At 40.0% G+C, this 22,256-nt stretch overlaps 1 protein-coding gene across 1 annotated transcript in view; it reads left to right on the forward strand.

Annotated features, from left to right (window-relative positions):
• The window catches only part of pde6d (phosphodiesterase 6D), a 37,288-nt gene extending 17,462 nt beyond the window's left edge, over positions 1–19,826 (forward strand). Inside the window, exons 2-5 of the mRNA XM_003225485.4 lie at positions 10,065–10,153; positions 16,735–16,860; positions 17,838–17,943; positions 19,142–19,826. Coding sequence (XP_003225533.1) covers positions 10,065–10,153; positions 16,735–16,860; positions 17,838–17,943; positions 19,142–19,223 — 403 coding nt within the window. The 3' untranslated portion in view covers positions 19,224–19,826. The remainder of the gene's footprint in view (positions 1–10,064; positions 10,154–16,734; positions 16,861–17,837; positions 17,944–19,141) is intronic.
• Positions 19,827–22,256: the final 2,430 nt, after the last annotated feature.

The raw sequence follows: 22,256 nt of genomic DNA on the forward strand, positions 1-22,256 counted from the left end.
CAAATCTGTGGTAATGTTCCTTGTGACTGGCAGGGGTAAGAGCGAGGGGGAAGTTATTCATGATAGGAGATGGGAGTTGTTGCCTCCTCAAAGGAACTTTCTTTGATCTGTGTGTTGTGTATATATACACAGTACTATTTATTCAGAAATACAGAAAGAAAGAAAAAATGAAACAAAAACTACACCAGGGAAACAGTTTTTCATCATGTATAAAAACACAAGAAACAGAACTGTATCTAAAACAATCACCCTAACATAAAGAAATCCATATTCCTAAATATATACTAAACATATAATTACTAGAATTAGTTTACAAGCCTTGTACTTGTTGCCTGTTGGTTTTCATTCTTTATTTTCCATTCCCTTTAGATATCACTATATATCTACCCTTATGCTTTTAATAACACTCTTCTAAATCAGAAAACCAATTTATTGCCATCTTTCCTATTAAAAAAAGATAAACAAGTTCCAGTCTTTCTTAAAGTCTTTCTCCTTGATCAGTATAGTCAATTTTTCCATCTCAGCTAATTCATACATCTTCATTTGTCATTCATCTTGCATTAGGATAGCTGATTCTTTCTATCTTTGCACATAGGTTATTCTCACTGCAGTAATCATATATGGTAATAATCTTCCATATTTCCTCTCTAGTTGATTGTCCAGCATCCCCAACAAGTAAAACTCTGGTCCCATTATGGTTTTTACTTCGACAATTACTTCAAATATCCTATGTAGCTCAAAGTAACTTTCTGATACATTCCATGTTCATAAAACAGGGAGAGTCGTGGCACCTGAAACACAGACTTTTACTGTGGCATTTATTATGGTAGATGAATCTGCTTTATCATATGTGGGAAGCGTTATTGTTTCGCAGGCCGACTAGATGATGCAAAGGCACCCCAGTATGCTTTGGATCCCCTTTGTGGCATTTTCATGAAATGTAAAAAGCATCAGTTTTAGTACAGTGACCTGTTCAAAAGCAGCACCTCGTGATGTTACTGTCTAATTGGATTTTGATAATGTTATACCTCTGGGTTCAAAAAAAGCCCCCCACCCCAGTCTGGCAAAGCCTAAATTGAATATATTGAGTTGGCTGATAATAATTAACATAGCGCAGCCAGAAAGCGAACATTATCATAAGTTACTGACCGTTATGAATGAGACAGTCTGTTCTTATCTTGAATAAATTGAACTCCGCAAGCCTACTGCTACTGTTCACATTTCATGGCCTCTTGTATTTTTCCTTCTTTCCCACAAGTGTGTGAGCATGAAAGTCTGGATATCAATGGAAAATCAACAGCAACATGGACTTGGCAAAAAGGAGTCCAGAAAAAACCTTACATAACCCACTTTCTGTGAAGTGGCCACTTTAGCAAAAATTCATGCTACATTGACCTGATGAGTAGTTCTGAGAAAAAGAGATCCAGACAGGCACTATAATAATCTGATTTTGTACTAAGCTTTACTTAAAAGTTTCCCTTTTCTTACATAGTTTTTAGAAGTGATTTGGTAGCAGTAACTACATCAACACGTCTTATACATTTTCTTCATTATTCTAATAGAAAATACAGTATGGCCTCCATTTCTGCAGCAGATACGTTCCCAAACTTTGCATGGTTATGTTAAACCACAAATAATAGTAAAGTTGACATGAAGGTCATCCAGGCTGAGAATTGTGCTGGAGCACCTAGAAGATACCTAGAGAGGACATATTTTGTCAGGTACATGGAATCACAGCCCTGCCGTCAGGGTTTCTAGTAAATTAACGATTTCTTTCAAGGAAAGGTCTTGTTGTCTTCAAATAGTACCATATTTACTTGAGTCTAATGCACCATCGAATCTAAGGAGCACCTCCATTTTCAAGACCCTGAAACCAATAAAAAATACTTGCTGCCGAGTGTAATGTGCAGCAGCAAAATGTGCCCTCTTTGTCATTTGGCCATTAAAGTTGCAGCCTCCTTAGAAAGCCTTCTTTAAAACACAAAAGTGTTAGGACATCAAAGCCTCTGCAATGAAAGGAAAACCTTGGGGTGCATCAATGCTGTAGAATGAATCCACTTTAATTGCCTTGGTTCAGTGCTATGGGGTCATGAGGGCTATAGTTCGACAAGATCTTTTCTGTCAAAGATTGTGGATGCCTCACCAAACTACAAATCCTAGGATTGCGTAGCACATTGGCAAATCAATTAGAGATGCCATACCGCAAAGAGAAGCTCCTGAAGCAGCTTCCCCTTCTGCTTTGGCTCAGCACTAAGATTACTGTATGATGTAGATCTAATGTGCACCCCAATTTTGGCAAGGTCATTTAGCCCAAAAAGGTGAGCATTAGATCTGAGTAAATAATAATAATAATAATAATAATAATAATAATAATAATAATAATAATCCTTTATTTATATACCGCTCCATCTCCTCAAGAGGACTCAGGGCGGTTTCCAACATGTGTGCAAAAAACAGTCAATAGTCAAAACATCATACAGCAGCGTGAACATAATAAACATAATAAAAACAGTAAAAAACAGTTCAATTAATATGGACACAGTTACAGTTCCATATTAGTATTATGTTGTTCTGCAGTCACATCCACTATAACACTGATCCACACAATGCCAGCAACATACACAACTCGATCACCACCGTTCCAACATCATGGGAAAAATACACAGACCGTTCAATCACGAAAAACAAGAATTTCTACAACTACTTGAATCTACATGGGATTGAACTTTAATTACACAACATTCTATAGAAGAACTTTAATTTAAATAGGATACTTTATTTGTTAACAAGCAGGGGGATCGGCTAATACATAAACATTCTTTTGTCAGAACTGATGATCCCTCCAGACTCATTGTCATAAAGTCTTCCAACTATGGTTCTATGAAACCAAATGCTGCTTAGGAGATGTGTTTCTGGTCTAACTGTAGCCTTTGTGTTCATCTGGCAGAGAGCGGCAAGCAAGAGCCAGCTAGCATCGCTGCAACATTAAGTTGTTCTTGGCTGCATGGCTGACTGTCCAAAGAAACACTCTTCTGGCTTCCTTTCCCTGCCAGGCTCTCTTATTTGGCGCTTTGATGCCAGGAATGTTGGGTTTTTGAAATGGATTGGATGCAAGCTTGGAAAAACCCTCTGGCACTGCAGAGAAGAAATGCTGAGAAACTCAAGACAGCCTTTTGCTTTTCTTGCCATTTAAGAAAGGGGAGTAGAAGCAAGGATAATGTGTGGATGTTGTAGTAGATGGGTGGGTTATAAAGTAAATGATTCAATTAAGGAAAGGTTTTGGGAAATATGGACAACTTTGTGGATGATGATGATGATGATGATGAGGGAATGAAGGCTGACAGATAGACACCTAGAATCAGGACAGTGGCTCTAAAGAATTGGAATGTGTCTCTCAATGTTTTGTAGGGCATGCCTCTCAGAATCAGATACTGAAAACTGAGAATGAAGTTTAAAAAGTGAAATGGGTTGTCTTATGTCATAGTTTTATTGTATCTAATGCCCAAGGCTGCAACATTCTCAATTCTCCAGACAATTGGGCTCTTTATGTCCCTCATTTGTGCAAAATGTTATATTTTTCTTGAAATTGTCTGTGAGGATGAATTCCTGTTCCCTCTCAGTTTCCAATCAAAGGGTTGGCTGGTAAGCTGGTGCTTCTGTCTGGCATAGTTTCCTTGTTGGCTGTGGAAACTGTTTTAAAATGTTGTGAAACTATGTGTGTTTTCTCTTTCAGAAACAACCAGCCACTCCGATATCACGTTTGTGATATCATCACTCCATCAACATGCATGCTTTGTACAAGTGACTCAACTTGAAAATACTATTTTTGTACAAAGCATGCGGATGAATTCCTGAACTTATATGAGCCTAGATTTTCAAGGGTAGTAAGTAGTCTTTTGTAGCAAAAATAATATGGAACGTTGTGACACCTTACAGACTTTTTAAAGATTGTGTCAGAAGCGACTTGAGAACATACTGCAAGTCGCTTCTGGTGTGAAAGAATTGACCGTCTACAGAGACGTTGCCCAGGGGATGTGTTAGCTGGGAGGCTTCTCTCATGTACCTGCAAGCTAGAGCTGATGGAAGCTTACCTCATCTTGCTTCTGTAGCATTTCAGTGATAGAGACATGAGCACTATTAAGCTATCTCATGAGCACAATTAAACTACAGGTCCACATCCTTTATTGAGCAGTTGTGTTAAAGTTTAGATAACTGGTGGAAGCATTTGCATGGATTTAACCTGATGTTTGGTCTAGACATCTTTTGGAGCAGGAATCAATACAGAAAAGCATGAATTATAACCCATTAGGAAAAGTAACTTGGTCTCCATATGCTTATAGATAGTCTGAATTTATTCTTTTAAAGAGTCCTGTGTGTTTCAGCCTGTATATAAATTGATTGGACTGCTTCAGGGGTATTAATCAGATCAGCAACAGATCCCTCTGAGCTTACAAATATGCTCTCTCCATTCATTTATTGCCTAGAAGCCCAGCTACTTGAAATAGTGCACCTGTAGCTCCAGAAGTCAACGACAAGCCTCAATAAATCTAGCTTAGAAGAACATTATTATTGACTTGAAGACACATAAAAATATAGTAGGTAGAAGCCATTTGGGGAGCTGTTTGGGGTCTCCCAAATTTCCATACATTTGACAGAAATCCAAGGAGCTGATGTCTGGCACTGCCTGGGTATTCTGCACCATGTTTCTGCCTAATCTGTACTTTTTCATGGGTTTTTATAAATCAACACTTCAGAAGTCTTTCTGCCAAGTGAATGGTGGGGTTATGTCTCAGGCTCAAGTGCCTTGATGGCGTTATCATGAGAGCTGCATTCTTGGCTGGGACTTCATTTCCCCTTTGACTGAGGAAAGGGAGAAAATGAGCAATTGCCGGTAATTCAGACTTAACACATTTGGATCCTCTCCTGGAGTCCAGCAGCATTTCTTTATGCTCAGCAGCTCACCTTCTTGAAATTGAATTCTTGAGTGATTTAATAAGGATTTGAATTTGGTAGAGATGATAATGGACTAGGAGCATCTTGTTTCTCTTTTCTTCCTTTTCCATTCAATTCTCCACCGTGAGCTTTCCAAAAAGTTGAAATTTGAGGTATAAAACTGGAACAAAGAAGCTGCAGTTTTTTGCACAGTGTATTCAAGCTCGAGTTTTTGTGGCTTCCTTTGCAGAAATCCACAGTTTACTTACTTTCTTAGTTACATTTCCATCCCACCTTTCCTCCAGTCACCTCTGGGCCTTTTGTGGTGTCTTTCCTCCTCGATTTATCTTCACATCAGCCCATTGAAGCAGGTGAGGGTTAGAGTTTAATGGCTCAAGTAGGAATTAGAACCTGGATCTCTCACATCTCTGACTACTATGTACAGTAAACTCTCGCTTATCCAACATAAATGGGCTGGCAGAATGTTGGATAAGCAAAAATGTTGGATAATAAGGAGGGATGAAGGAAAATTCTATTAAACATCAAATTACATTATGATTTTACAAATTAAGCACCAAAACAGCATGTTTTACAACAAATTGACAGAAAAAGCAGTTCAATACACTGTAACGTTATGTAGTAATTACTGTATTTAGCACCAAAACATCGCAATGTATTGAAAACATTGACTACTAAAAAGCAGACTGCGTTGGATAATACAGAACGTTGGATAAGTGAAGGTTGGATAAGTGAGACTCTACTGTTTATCAGTATAGCTCTCTTTCATTTTGAATGCAGTGGCAATCCAGCTTTGACCAGCTGGTTGTGATACTTGACTGCGGCTTGTGTGCATCACACACATTATATGTGAACCTACACAAAATTCCAGAGCTGTCCTTCTGATGTGATCCTTTCCTCTTCTCTCATCCCTCTGTTCTTCATCCATCTGAACTTCTCTGAGAGCATTTATTTTACTCCATGGTTTGTTAGTTTTTCTTCCTGATTTATATTTCACCATGTTCTTCTTCAGTGAGCTTTCAAAACTTTCTTTTACCTTTAGGCACCTTTGGCTTCCAAAGCCTTTGTTGAGGGTTGTTTTGAGTGCAAAAGAAAGATTTCTTGCCCTTACGGTCACTGTAGTATCTTCTGTTGAAGAGAGGAAACATGTAGTGAAGGCATGACATATTTGTAGGGGTTTTCACTGTTGAAACTTAATGCGTTTATGCTGTTTGTTTGGATCTCCTGCTCTGAAAGAACCTTTTGTTGCCTTGACATCCCTACAAAGGTGGCCTCTTTGTTTTCAGTTTGTAAATGTCCCAGAAACACTCAAGATGTTTCAAGCGCTTCAACTGAGAGTTTGAGTTTGTTCCTAATGTCTTGGTACCATTGTTAGATTATTCCTTTCTCACTGTTGTATTGCCAGTAGCATCGACCTCAATCTTGATTCCAATGTTCTCAAGGAAAAATCTCAGTTGCAAAAACTGAGGCATCAAAATCCTAAGAACAGAAGAAATAAGTTGGAGACAGTGTGTTTGGTGGTTTTAGCAATGGACTATCACTTTGAAGGCTAGAGGTCAAGCCCCGGCTCAGCCATGAAACCTACTGAGTGACCTTGGGCAAGTTATGTCTCAGCTTCAAAGGAGGAACATGACAAACCTCCTTTCAACAAATTTAACCAAGTAAACCCCATGAAAGATCCGTCATGTTAAAATTACTTTAAGGCATACAAACAGCAACATAAAACATAGTAAGTCAGCAAATTCCAACTTCCAGCCAGTCTCAGCTTTCACTTGTTTAGATGTTTTCTGATCATTGCATACAGTCAAAACATATGTTTTAGGTGGCAATTCTTAGCTATAGTACCTCCCACTGAAGTCATTGGAGCCAATTTCTAAATAGACACAGGTATGAAAACCTGGGTTCGTATAATGGAGAAACATTGGATTCCTTCCTTTGGATTTTGTAATACCCAATGCAGCCTGAAAAGGCTGTGCCCATTCCTAATACTAGAAGGACTAGCAAGGAAAAGACTGTTCAGTTACATCCCCTCTTCCCTCCCTCTGCTCTAGATAAGAAATAGCTTTCATAACCTTGTTCAAATTGCAGAGTAGAGAAGAGAGGTTAAATCCCCAACACACACATTTTTCTACAACTTGGGTAAAGTGATTTTGAGGTGAGAAAGGGTTAAGCCCTGAATAAGAATCCTGTGGCCTTCCAGTAGTTGTAGTTATTCACATCCAAGCATTTCCACCAGCATATTAAGTGGTCGGAAATACTGGGAATTACAATACAGCAACATCTGGAATTCTATATAATTCCCATCATGGGTCAAGCAGGCTTCCTCTTTTGCAGCTGATCTGCTTGAGCACAATCTATTTAGACTGTGCTGGGCTTTAGAACACAGGAAAGAAGTGCAGAGTGTCGTGTAAAGCGACTTTCTGCTTTAAAAAGCCTAGGTTTGGGGATAGATTTTCAGTTCCTCGTCATTTCCTCTGACCAGTGCAATTGCCGTAAATTACTTGAAACGGAAATTGAAAAATCGGGCTAAAGGGAGCACAAGTATTTTCATCTTGCCTAATTTATTAATGTAGCCCAGAACCTAGGCTGTTTAAATTTGGAACTGGATGTAATCTGTACTGCATTCCTAGCGGCATTATTGTAACGACTCTGTAGAAATTCCAGCTCTGTCTCAGTTGTGCCCATATCCAACAACTTTCTCTGGCTTTCTCTGTTGAGGTCTTCCATTCCCAAAAACATCTTACAGTAGTTTTTCATCAATTTGAGATCATCTTTCCAGACAATATGTGTTTTTATTTATTTTATTTTATTTATATTCTCCCTTTTTTCCAGCACAGCATTCAATGTGAACTATTGTCCCACCCCAATTTCTTCTTGCCACCCCAAATATTCACTTTGAGGAAGCCAGAACACACCAGTGGCAAACTAGCTGGTGGTCCATCCCTATTCTAGAAGTTAAAAAGTACATAAAAGATGTATGTCAAATTAATATTGATTCGACTGTGTGTTTCTGCATGACAAGGAGGTTGGGCTGGATGGTTCTTGTGGTCCTTTTCAACTCTATGATTCTCTGACAATAAATGAACAAATCTGTTGTGGGCTTTTTCCCAAAAAATCAGAACCAGCTGAAATAATAAAAATAAGACCTTTGCTTAGTGGAAAAACACACATCTTGAATCCCGCTTTTCCAAGAAGTTGTGAAATTTGTTCAAGAGTCTCATAAGCAAATCAGCTAAGATGTTGGACTCCAGAAGACATTGTAAAAAAGCTATGGCTGACTTAGTAGGCAGGAGTATAATTGCTACTTTCCCAACAATTTGCATGTAAAGAATTGGAAGTAACTTGGCATTTGATAGCCATCTAGGAGCTTTTCTGGTTTTGGTGCATCAGTTTCACCATCAATCCTGACACTAGACTGCTATAGATACATTAGCCTTTTTAGCTGCCGCATCACACTCTTGGGTCATGTTCAACTTGTGATCTGCTAAGACTCCTAGATCCCTTTCCATGGACTGTTTTCAAGCCAGGTGTCCCCCATTCTGTATCTGTGCATGTCATTTCTTTCTTCAAAAGTGCAGTATTGTACTGCCCTCCTCATCCAAACCCTTTATTCAAAGAGAGCTGTGCTGTTCAGGACTCTGTGACTTAATGATACTTAACGCCGCCTTCTCGCTTCTGTCCCATGTCCCTGCTTCTCTTCTGCAGATAAGGATCTTTCTATTTTTAACCACAGTCTTTCTTTTCCTCAGATAGGAGAACTGCTAAACCAATTAAACACATTAGAAGATAACGGTGCCTGCGGATCTGGTTCAGGATGTCTAATTCTTGCATGGCATAACGTGTTCTAGTAGCCAACCTTCTTCCCAGTTAGATAAGCTGCTAACTGGATCTTCTAGAAAGCACCTGCTCACTCTAGCATTCCAAGATTTCTTCTGCCTTTTCCAAGTGATTCCGCATAGACGGTTGTATGCTCACACTTTGCACTTTCCTCATCTTTCCCCCTCCAAATCCTGTATGTTTCTTTCCTAAAGTGTTATGCAACTTGTGGAGAAATTTCTCCGATCAAAGAGAGGGCTACATTTGCAACCAGCTCTGTGATGTCAATGCTCTTTTGCTTTCACTATTTTTTCCCATTAGACTTTTAGAAGAAGAAAGCATGGTTTGCCTACAAAAGAAGTCAGGATTGCTTCCTGATGTCTTCAGTTGACAGAATTTGGGATTTGAGAGGGAGAAAGGAGATGGCCATTGTTGAAGTTGACTCAGAGCTTGGCAAAATTTCTTATTTGGACTGTAGCTCCAGAATCCTTCAGTGTAAAGCTGGGGAAGTATGGGAATTGTGGTTTGAAAATAACTTTTCCAATCTCTGAGTTCAGACACATTGGACTAGTTGGTATGAGGCTGTTTCATACAGACACTTCATTTCCCTTTTCCAAGAAAGCACAATTACAAAACACACATATCATTAAAGGGATTCCTGCTTACTTGAGCATTTGTTTTAAGTTTGTGCTATTGGTGGGGACGAGAGACAGGGCCTTCTAAGTGGTGGCCCCTTGGCTATTGAACTTCCTCCCCAGTGAGATCAGATTAGCCCCTCCTCTCCTGGCCTTCAAGAAAACCCTTAAGACATGGCTCTGGAACCAAGCTTTCGTCAAGTAATTGGAGCAGTGCAATAAGTGGCTATAAAACAATTTGCTTGACAAATGGAACAGCCCTGGATTATGGTTTTGGTTGGTTTGATTTTAATTGTTGTTTTTAATAATTCATGTTTTAATTGTTTGATTTTAATTGCAACTATTTACTGTAATATGGCATCAAATTGCTGCCTGTTGAAAAGCCGCCTTGAGTCTCCTCTGGGGTGAGAAATGCGACATATAAATATGGTAAATAAAATTTTCTATGAAAGTGGGGTGGCTGTAGAAGGGTTTCCGTAACTCAGGGCAGAGTTATTGCATTGATCGAAAAAGGACATTGACACATATAAGAGAAACATATATGTGTGCACATGTCCTTAACAGAATGCCAGTCTTGGCCTGATGATGTGCTCCTTAGTGCGGCAAGAGGGCTGGGACTTTCAAACTTGGGTGCTGGATTTTCCTTAATTGCCTCACAAACAGAAATTGGATGAACCTCCGGGATGCCGAAACAGGGAAAATTCTCTGGCAAGGAACAGAAGACCTCTCCGTCCCTGGAGTCGAGCATGAAGGTAATGTTGGGCCTTGCTGTGTGGCTGGAGTCCCAGGTGGTTTATTTGGTGGGAGGGGGTTGCATTTGGACCCAATTCAGAGCTGCTTGTTCCTGTTTATACAGTGCTGTCTGTGATCATAAGCTTCATAAAAGCAATGTAAGCGTTAATAAAAGTCAGTCCCCAAGGAGCTTGCTATTTGAATTGAGGAATCTGAATGTGGAGGAGGAAGGGAAAGGAGAGGTGACTATAAATAAATAATGAGTATTAGGTAATGCAGTGCTTAGGCTTCCTGTATTTCTTCAATGAATGCAGGAAACACACTAGAAAAATGTGTCGTAGATTGATGCACATAGAAACAGAAAACAGCCTTATTCTTGGCTAATTCATTGGTCCATCCAGGATAGTATTGTCAGTTACATTGAATTTCAACATTTTAAAAAAATGTTGACAGCAAAAATAATAATAAATGTTTTTGTTACTCATCACTCCTCATGGCTCGAGGATGGGCACAACAGAGCTGAAACACATCATTATAAAATATATACCATAAAATACATACATTAAAACACACAACCATAAAATACATATAAACGATTATGGAACAGTAGTAGCTGGGAACTATTGCACTGTATGCAACAAACACCTATAAATGTATGTCTATTTGAATAAATAAATAAATTTTAAAAATGCATACTGCAAGGATTGGAATAAAATACAAATAGAAAGTAAATTTTAAATTCACAGTTTAAAATTGACTGGGCGGGCCTGCCAGAAGAGATAGGCCTTCAGTTGTGTCTTGAATACTGACAGCTCATTTTAAACAGAATACAGGTAAGCAATGACAATGCATATATAACAAGTGAAAACAGTAAAGAAAAATCCTAATAGGAGAAAAATTAAATGTAGTTGGTTGAAAGTGTTTAGTGTTTGTGGATCAATTTGATTGTCACAAGTCAGAGAAACGTTTTTGGTGGTATATAGTATTGTCAACAGTGACTTTCCAGAAGTTCTTTTCAGACAGATTATTTCCTAAACCTACCTAGGGATTGCTGATAGTAACCTATCCAAACGCTCTCAATTCCCAGTCTCTAAAATCTATGAAAGCTGATAGTGCTCAGAATAGTGTGCCGGTGGAAAAAGCATTAAAACAATGAATGTACAATTAAATAGCACTCAGTAAAAAGAGATGAATAAAGGGAATGACATGAAATATTTCATCAGCGTAAATGGCCTCAGAAAATTGGAAGATTGTTGTGTTCTGTCTCCTTGATATGACGAATGACGCAGGATGTATGTGTGCGTGTAAGAGGAAGAACGCGAATGAGAGGAAAGCATGCACGCATGAATGAATGGGAAAAGATGATTGCATGACGGGTGAATGAAGAGAAGGGAGTGTGGATGTCCCTCCCTGCCTTTCCATTGGGACTTGACCATTAACAGTCCGTGGCTGTCGGGTCTTACCCCCAGCAGCACAATTACCTACCCTCACTGGTTGTAGCAGTGAATGCTTTAAAATCCTTTAAATCAGTATATTTCAAGCTATGCAATGTGCAGGAGCGATAATTTCCCCTCAGTATGCTAGTGATTGATACCCTATTTATATCATGTTGCTATAATTCCTGAAAACCTGCCAAGGACCAGCATCCAATGGCTCAGTCACGCTGCTTTACAAGGGCTTCCACTTCAATCCAAAGCATGTAGGGAATGCGCAGTGCACTTCGAAGCCAAATTGCACTTCTGAGAGTATGGCTTGGCTTCAAATCAAGGTACACTTTCCAATGCATCTTGATTGAAAGCAAGAGTCCTTGTCCAGGAAAATCCACTTTTTTGCTGTGACTGCATTAAGTTTAAAAGAGCAGCAGTGCCTTTCTACTGCTGCAGTGTGACACAAATTATGGCACAGTGGATTGCTTTTTTTGGCACCCAGAAAAACCATTGGGAAGTCAGCGTGTTTTGCCCCTGGAGAAAGACCTTTTCACTGGCATCATGAGATAAGTGTCGGATCACTCCCAAAGCACCCAACCTCCCAGTTCCCACAGTAGTTAGCTTTTTAAGAGCACCATAGTAGTTGTGATGCACTTGGAAAGCTTACATGCAGGAAATGAGAGTAAGGATGCATCTACACCAGGCATGGGCCAACTTGGGCCCTCCAGGTGTTTTGGACTTTATTTATTTATTTTATTTACAACATTTATACCCCGCCCTTCTCACCCGAGGGGACTCAGGGCGGCTTACAAAAATTGGCAAAATGTAATGCCCAAATTGCAGTCATAAAAACAAAACAATATAAACAGATCTGTTAATAACATTGTTAAAACACATTATAAAAACCTTAAAAATGTATATATAATTAATTCCATTCGTATATATAATTAATTTCGCAAATCCTAACAGCCCTAGACTGTTAGGAATTGTGGGAGTTGAAGTCCAAAACACCTGGAGGGCCCAAGTTGGCTCGTGCCTGATCTACACTACAGAATTAATGCAGTTTGACACCACTTTAACTGCCTTGGCTCAATGCTCTGGAATTGTGGGAGTTGCGGTGTTACCAGGTATTTAGTCTTCTCTGCCAAATAGTGCTGGTGCTTCCCCAAACTACAACTCCCAGGATTCCATAGCATTGACCCGTAACAGTCAAAATGATTGTAAATTGCATAATTCTACACTTTAGATGCAGCCTAAAACGCTTCTCCTGCTATTGATCCCCAGCAACTGGAAATAAGAGGAATGCAGATAGTAATTTGGAGCCATCCTGATTGTAGTTGGCACTTACAGCCTTATCCTCTGTCTATTTCACTTCTCAAAGTCAGCCAATTCTGTGTTTATATTTGTATATTGTACCAGGCTATGCACAGTTTGTTATGAGCTGTGTGCTCCCCTTTCCCCACTACCTGTCATCTTCACCATGGAACCAATTTCAAATCTGAGGGCTGAGAAAGGAAAACTCTCAGTCCATTTTCTCTGCATCTCACACCGTTTTGTCAAGTTTTATCATGGTAGGGAATTGGACTGGATAACCCTATGATTCTATTATCACATCCTCTGCTTTACTATTTCCTTGCTAAACTAGCACCAACCGCTGTGTCCTCTTTTTTGAGATTGGCTCCAGGCTCCCAGCCTTTGTTCTGCAAACTAGCATCAGTTTGGCAAGTACTCGAACTCAGCAGCATAGCGTCTTTCCTTCAAAGTCCGATGCAAAGCTGGAAAAGAAGTCCAGCTGCCTCTTATTGGACTCTTTCCTTTAGCAAACAGCTAGTGAACTTCCGAAGGACCGGAGCTTAGAAAAATTACTTTTTGCCCTAAAGAATTGCCCCCAGACCTGAGAATCCGGAAAGTCCAAATAAAAGTAGTGTTTCTCCGCTCTATGTTTGAAAAGTGAAAGGACCCCTTTTTATTGGAGATTGGATGAAACCATCTTGTAGAATGACTGTAGAAAAAAGTTTTTAAACAGTTTTGAAGACTGTTTAGACAAAGGTACGGAAAGGAAGAACCTAGTTACTGTTGATTAAGGCTAGAGCAAAGGGCGATGGGTATTTACTGCAGAGATTAAGGTACCAAGGCTATTGCAACTATTTTTTTCCCTTCCTTCCAGAAATAAGTGTTGCCCTCCTGAGCCTAATGTGCCCTATCAATTACAGACAGGTGGCAGTGTATTTTTAACACACACAAAGATAACCAAAAGTTTTCCAATATTTTTGTTTTTGTTTACAAAATCATAGATTTTCTCCTTTCTGGCTTAATTGATATTGAAGTTTAGTCAACAGCTCAGTTTTGTTTCCATTTAATTGTTTGCTGGTGTTAAATGGAGACGTTATATTGGTTATCAAGCAGGCATTTTATAATTCCCCAAAATATACCCTGCAGCTTTCGAAACAAAAATCTTGATGTGTTTTTTTACTTTTAAAATATGAAAAGCAAGGAGTGAAAGGAAGGATTGCACACTGGCAGAAGGTTTTGCTAAATACCTTTTGTCCATGCTCTGATCTCAAGTTTGCACAAGAAAGCATTGGCTTATTTGTTATCCATTTGCCTTTATTGCCCCCTCTCTTTATGCAGCATGCATTAGCCTTTTGGCCAGCATAGAAATATTGGAGGGCATGTTAGAAATGTGTAGCCAGATGGAGGCAATGCAGTGACAGGCCATTAATCTGGCTTTTCCCTCCCTCCCCATTCCCCATCCACTTTAGCTTCCCAGATCCCTTAGTCTTTTATTTTTTTAAAACGTACAATGCTTTTTGCAGGAAATCACTGTGCTAACCTTCTTAATACCGTTGAGTTGGGTGCCTTACGAATTATGCCCCGGCTAAAAATACCATAAAACCCTGTGGAATGGCTCCAGCAATGACGATAATTCAGTCTCAGTTTCTGTTGTCAAGAGTCCTGGCTAATGTAATGCCCACCAGGATTCCATCATGAAAAAGCACACACATTAAACAGGGAATAAATATAATATGGATCTGATTGACTCCAACTTAAGTTTGTTTGAGGCCATGAGGCTTAAACACTTTGGCTTAAATCCAAATGTCTGGTCCCAGCTAGAGTAGATATATCGAATCCATGGGATTTGCATAAGTGTTGATTTACCCAGTCTATAATTGATTCAGTGGGTTTGCACTAGTTGGGACCAGCAGCTGAATTTAAGTCAGTTAAAATCAATTTAAGTAGTTTTGAGTGAATTCAAGCATTTGAATTTAAGCCCGTAAATTTAAGTTTCCAGCATTTTCTCCATTGCCTGTGCCATCTCAGAATGGATAACATTGATGGAAATTGTATGCCTCCTCCCATATGTGGGAACTGCACCCCAATATCGGGGGGGGGGGATTTATCTTAAGAATTGGCACCTCTTTTTTCAACATCTTCATAATATGAAAAGTGTTGATTATATAAGCTTTCCAGATTTTCAGAAGCCTTGGGTTCTTCAGGCCTGTTCCTATTTCCAATGCATTCCATGAAGAAAAAGCTGAAGAAACCTTTAGAAGGATTTTTCTAGAGGTCATAAAAATTACGTTGAGAGGAAGTGCAACTCCTTTTTTATCTTTTACCTTTTAATGTTTTTATTGAATTTTATAATCATAACAGTAATACTTTCCTTTCTTCAACAATTTTTCTACTGTAAAGAGAAAGTTTGTCAGCTGCGGGGGGCCTCTTACTTAGAGTTATCTTTTAACTGACTAATAATTTAGTACTTATCTCAGGTCCTGGACTTTTATTTCCATTTTTATCTCAGGAGAGTCAGGAATAGAGCTGCTTCCTCTTATCCAGGCATGCACAGACTTCACTAAAGTTACCTTCCAGCTAACATTTTTACAGAAAATTTTCAATCTGGAGAGGGTTTTTTTGTTCCAAAAAACAACAGAATGTCAGGAAAGTGGAGAGAAGTGTAGCAAGTTACATAGCAAGTCATTATCCACCTTTCCAGCAAGTACTGGTAACAAAATCCCAGAGTTTAGTGAAAGTTCCCTTGTCCTCTTTCCCTTCCAAGGCATTTTGACATCCTCCTGAAACACAGCATAGTATCTGTTGCCAGATAGAATACATAGTTTAAAACCCAAAGCAGAAACAGTCCAGACATCTGTATTGATTCCTGGCCCATAGGTCCCACTTACGTATATTTAGATATTTGGGGATTGTGTGAACCAAAACTGCTTTTCTTTCAGCTGACACATGCTTTCTTCACTGCAAACTGAAAGAATGTCTTACCTGCCACAAGAAAGCAGATTGTGTTGCACTAGAGCCCTGAAGCCTCTTTTCACCACAAACCACACACTTTCCAGGTGATCCAACGTAAGCGTTTATTAAAAGCAGAGTATAATAAAAGCAGAATATATGAAAAACAAGCAAATATAAAAAAGGAATCGAAGTTTACCAGATTTGGTCCATGAAAGCCAAAAGTCCCACAAATCCCTTCAGAGAAAGTCTCTAAGATAATTCCAGCGATATATGGAAGAACCAGGTACATACATCCAAGGCAGGCAAAACTATGCCATTCAAAGACAAGATACATAAATCCAAGGCAGGCAAAACTATGTCTCAGAAAACCAGAACACAGAAACAGCTTGACACTTGATCACATCAATTTCCCAGCTCTTCCTGAGTAGTCTTGCTCTCAAAACAATTGTATCAACATGAACCATTTTTAAAAGCCACATATCCGCCCCCCCCCCCCCCATGAGATCACTTCTTTTGCACCTGCTGTCCTTATATCTGAGCTGCTTGGGGAAGCAAGTCCTTAATTGCCGGTCCTGTTGTCTTAGCTCTAATTTCTCTGACCTCAACAAACATTCATCTTCCCCAATTTCCTCAGACTGCACTTCTGGTAGGTTCCCATGGAAATGGCCTTCATCGTTCTCTTGGGAACTACCAGGAAAAACCAAAACATTGCTTCCAGAAGATTCCAAAAAATTTCTCTTTCTCTCTCCCAGCCTCGTCTACTGAACACTCAGAATCTTACCAGGCTACAACAAATTGGTTGTCTTGTTTGGGTAGAAATCCAGCCTTTGCCTGTTTTTCCCTGTTCTTCAACCTCATTGTTTTGTACAAGGGCAGAGTTTGGTTTTTCTGCTTGGAATAATGATCTGATTTCCTCCCCTCTCTCATAGCTCGTGTCCCGAAGAAAATTTTAAAATGCAAGGCTGTGTCTCGGGAGCTAAACTTTTCATCAACAGAGCAGATGGAGAAATTCCGACTGGAACAGAAAGTGTATTTCAAAGGACAGTGTCTAGAAGGTAAGGTTCTGTTAAGTGGTCAGATGGAGTGGAAAAGGGAATGAATTCCATGGTTCTCTGCAATCGTTCAAAATGTTCTTGGTAGGCCAGAATAAGTGCCTGTCTTTCCTTTCTTCAGTCTCTCCCAACTAGATTTCATGGGCGAAAGAGCCAGCAACCTCGTCCAGTTGTAGACCACATATTTTGCATCAGAGGTATACATAAGTGCCAGTGGGCACAAGAACAAAATGTGCAAATGGCCCATCCTCTCTTGCATGGCCATGGCCTAATTTTGTCTGCCACAGGACAGATGGGGATGAGGCACTGAAAGATATGCGACCCCATTGCCCAGAGACATATGATAGTCCTCTTCTGTTCAGTGACCAGAATTGCTGCAGTCCTGTTTTGCAAGCAGATAGTCCTAGTTTCCTTCCTAGGCTTCTGATAAATGCTTTGGATCACTCAGTCAACAGACAAACAGAGTGGTATTGCCATTCAGAGGGTTCCATGGCCTCGTAGGATTTTTACTTGCACAAGGGACTCTTACAGTACATATAAGAGTGATTAATTTCTTTGAGACCTCATTTGATCTGTGGTGATGTTTCACTAGTTACCCCCTAGCAAGCCTAGAGGTTTATTCAAATAGCCACAATATTCTGAGAAGAATTAATGAGAGTGCTCGTGAGAGCTACACTGGTTGTTAGGACCAAAACTGAGCATTTTGTTAAAGTTAATACCAGTTCAGGAATGTTCAAGCAGATCTGTTACTTAAATATCTGGAACCAATGATCGTATAGGCAACTGTTTGCTGGCCATAGCATTGTTTCCATAGGTGTTTGCAGAGCAATTAAGGATCAGGATGTTTTCCTTTTACGGCATAATTTATTTCTAGCCCTACCCTGGGTCTATGATTCTCAGGGCAAATACAATCGGGAAAACCCCTATGTCTGCAGCCTATACGATTTGTACTGCCTTTCATTCCTCCTTCCTCTTTGCAGAATGGTTCTTTGAGTTTGGCTTTGTGATTCCTAACTCCACAAACACTTGGCAGTCCTTGATAGAAGCAGCTCCTGAGTCACAGATGATGCCTGCTAATGTTCTAACGTGAGTTGCTACATCCAAATCCGTGGGGAGTGTAGACCTCAGCCAGAGCTGCCTGGAATATGTTAGAGGCTGGAAAGGACAGGGTGGGGAAGGGGCTCCACTTTTGGTGTTGTCCCTTTCACAAACGTGCCTGTTCTCTGATTCAAGAGATCAAAATGATGTGTTGAACACCCTAAGTCAGTTATATCATTTGCAGGTCTCTGCATAGATTGTTACAATTCTACTAATCATAAGGGAGGGGGCTGCAGCTTTGTGGGGCGTTAAAGGACCCCAATCTGCTTGTTGGAAATCTTGGCCTTATCTCTCCCTAAGTCTCTTTGCTTAGATCAAACCTTTTGGCTTCCCTGGGTCACATTAGAAGAATGATCTTGGCATAAAACTGAAGCCATGTTTTTGTTTTGGGCCACATTCATAGCCATCCTGGGTCACAAATAGCAAGAGTGTATGGTGCACATTGATACTGTGCCTAGTACAAAATATACACTTGAATCAGTCGCCTCTTGCTCTTTATTTTATTAATTTGAACAGTTTTTCATTTCTTCTGACCAAACTGTTCACAATTATAACATGAATTATGGATAATACTCCAATATTTGTAGATGTACCATGCTTTGATTATTCCATTCCATTCCATTGTCATCTGCAAAGTACGTGCTCGAGAACCGGGCAATCGAGTTACAAAAAAAATCTTAATGTTTTTAGTAACTAGATGATTTTTTTTGTTGGGCCGCTATTGTAGGCATCCTGGGCCTCATGCAGCCCATGTGCCACAGGTTGGACAAGCCTGCCCAAAGCTAATTGTGTAATTTGCAGGTCTCTACAGAATTTGATAGAATTCTACTAATTGTAAGTGATGAGGCTGCAGCTTTGTTGGCATTAGAGGACCCCCATCTGTCTGTTGGAGACTTTGATCTGATCTCACCCTAAGAGAATGCTTAGGTCAGACATTCTCAAACTCGGCCCTCCAGCTATTTGGGCCTCCAGCTCCCAGAAGCCCTAGCCAATTTGTTCAATTTTCAGGAATTCTGGGAGTTGGCGGCCCAAACAGCTGGAGGGCCGCAGTTTGAGAAGGCCTGGCTTAGACAGTCATGGTCTTCACAGGGTGTTTGCCCACATATCTGCCAGCGGAAATGACCCATTTCCGGCTCCCCATTTGTCTTTGCATGACCTCTTTTCTTCCTTTTCCCTTCTTATGCAGTGGGAACGTTATCATAGAAACCAAGTTTTTCGACGACGACCTCCTCGTAAGCACTTCCAGAGTAAGACTGTTCTACGTTTGAGAGAAGACCAGGGTGGGTTTGGGCCTGGCTTAGTTCCCCCGCTCCCTCCCTCCACACACAGAGACCCCTGGTTCCTGGTGCCGAATCCCCTCCCCACCCAAACTGTGTCAAGTGGAAGACTCTCTCTTCCTTTAGACAGCAACAGCTCAATGCAAGTTGTGAACTTTGCCCATCGCTCTGTCTCTCTTCCTCTTGGCTGGGTGAGATTGACTCATAATAAGATGGGTCACCATCCTCTCGAGTCTGGGAGGGGCAAGGGAGGGAAGAGGACTCTGTTAGAGACCCCAACAGGGCCAGCCAATGGGCACTGAAGGATCAAGATTTGTAAATTATGTTTAGTTTTTTTTAAAAGAAAAAAAAATGCTTTGTATGTCTCTGTCCCTTAGTACCCCATTCTTGGCGGGCGGTACATATCATTGTTTGTTTTTAACTTAACATGTTTTCTTCTCTCTGGTTTCATTTTTCTTTCTTTCAAGTCCATATGTAACAGGTCAGATGTCATCCCTCATACCCCTTGCTCCTTAAACTTGTAAAATAGACTGTGATATTATTACATAATGTAATTAAAATAAATTTCTGAATTAAAAGAAGCAAACATTCCTACTGTTCAAGGTCCTAGTAAATTTTTTTCATTATCTGTGAAATATCCTCTCATTCAAAAATTTCTGGACCGATTCTGACTTAAAAGGGCATCCATAATGAATGAGGGGACAGTAAAATCAGATATAACAAGCGGTTTTGGTCATCCAGGATCTGAGGTTCATATGACTCTAGTTTCCAACACCAGCAACCTTTAAAAATAGGTTGAATGAAGGCTTGGCTGGATTCTTTCACTCTTCGTAAGGCTGAGTCTCTTTTATCCAGAAATCCAAAATACTCCAAAAACTAGAACTTTTGCTACCAGCCAACCACTCATTCTTTGTATAAATATTTAGTTTCTATAGCAGATTAGAGTGCAGTGTAGCTAGTTCTATATATGAACTTGATGCACTGTAGCCCTGAGCATCTTTTCACTCAGCACCACACAATGTTCAGATAATCCAATAAGTAAAAGTTTATTGATAAATAAGTATAAAATGAAAAAGGCAAATCAAAAAAGAATCAGCAAAAGTAGAAAAAGTAATTCCCAACATGATCAAGAGTTCACCAGCTTTTGAACCAAGGCATCAAAAACAATCCACAAGGTTGAGTTAACACAAAGCACTAAAATCCTTACGCAGGGTATTGTTCAAAAGTTATATCCATAAACATGAAAACAGGAACACAAGAAAGATAAAACCTCCAAGAACATGAAGTCATAAACAGGCATCAAACCAAGAATCTTGAAATACAAGAACCAGGAATTTAGGGATCTGTATCCCCTTTTTACAATGTTGTTCCCATTAAAGAGCCCAGAAACCACTTAAAAGGCCTCAATCCCTCCCGTGACATCACTTTGCACACACCTGCTTTTTCTCTACTTATCTCTGAGCCTCTGAGAAAAACGAGTTTGTCTTTGTTTTACATTCTGTATCCTAATTTCCAAACATTTCGACCTGGAAAAATCTTAGTCTCCCACATTCTCCTCCGAAGGCTACTCTGGCCTATTCTCAAGGGAACTGATATCTCCCATTGCCTGGGAACAGCCTGGAGATTCCAAAATACCTCTCTCCAGGCCCCTGCTATCTTCCAAAGACTCCTTGGAAATTACAGGTTGCAACCCATCATCCCTTTCCTCATCCTCTGAGCACTTGGAAGGCTCATCCAATGCTTACCAGGCTACAACAAAGCTTATGGTAGGAAACCAGAGAAAAAATACGCAAGATGCTCTGCTAAGATTTGAAAAGATTTGGAGTAATACATCTCAGATAAAAGAGTAGATAGACCAAAGAAAGTTAACTAACTTTGGTAGAGGATGCCCTAATGTTGACTCTCATATCTGTGTGTAAGACATCTTGAAGCAGAGAGGTGTATCCGTCTCAAACAAAAGGGTAATAAAGCACTAAAGACTTTGGGAAGGAGGGGAAATTGACCTCTTGGTGCTGCAAGGAAGCAAAACACCTTGAGCTACATAGAACTAGGAAACAGAGATGGAAAACAAGACAGAAGGCATGTGCCACAGGGTTCCCTCTGTCGCTAATCACTTTCTAAACATTGTTGATGCCTCTTCACTTCCAGCAAAGGTGGCTCGTCACACAACCAAAGTTTGCTGATTTTTTCCCCCCAGGAGCCTTAATGGGGGAAAGAGAACAAGGAGGAGGACTCTGCTTTCATAAGGCCAACAAAAGAAGGTGTCCCGAATGCTTCCACCTTCCGCATGGCCAATGGTTGCACGTAACCTGGAACTCCATTGACTATTACCTGCATCCAGCCCAGATGGAATGAAAAAGAATAACAAAATTTCCCCGCTATTCTTGGCAATTTTGACAAAATAGCAGAAAGCATCCTGATAGCCAGGGAAAAAGCAAAGAAAAACTCAGCGGCCACTGGACACATGACTAGCCCCCTTTCCCACATTTAGTTATGTACAGGCAGTCCCCAAGTTAGAAACGAGATAGATTTTGTAGGTTTGCTTATATATATATATATGTGTGTGTGTGTGTGTGTGTGTGTGTGTAGATATAGATATAGCTTTGGATAACATAGGGAAGGGTAGACCTCTATGGTGTTTTTTTTTTGCTGCCTGTGCCCCTGTTCAAAAGATTTCACCTCACTTTCTGTCCCTGTGATCATTGGATTTTCGCTTTTGGAAACAAGGATTGGTGAGAAAGCTTCAGTGGAGACCCCTTCTCCCCATGATAACTCTTTCAGGAGTGGATTTTCCTTTCAAGGTAGATTTCTCTCACTTCCTGTTGTCTCATCTCTTTTCTTAACTATGAGGTGTTTCTACATCAGATATTTGCTACTCAGGGACGGTTTGTATATAAAAATACAGGTATTCCAGAATCAGAAAAACCTCTGGTCTCAAGCATTTCATGTAAGGGGGACTCAACATGAACAAGAAAATTGGTTCTTAAAACTCCAGACTTTTTAGAAAATGACTATTCCAGTGCT

Source organism: Anolis carolinensis, chromosome 3 (genome assembly GCF_035594765.1).
Source record: "Anolis carolinensis isolate JA03-04 chromosome 3, rAnoCar3.1.pri, whole genome shotgun sequence".
In the NCBI taxonomy this organism is placed as follows: Eukaryota; Metazoa; Chordata; class Lepidosauria; order Squamata; family Dactyloidae; genus Anolis; species Anolis carolinensis.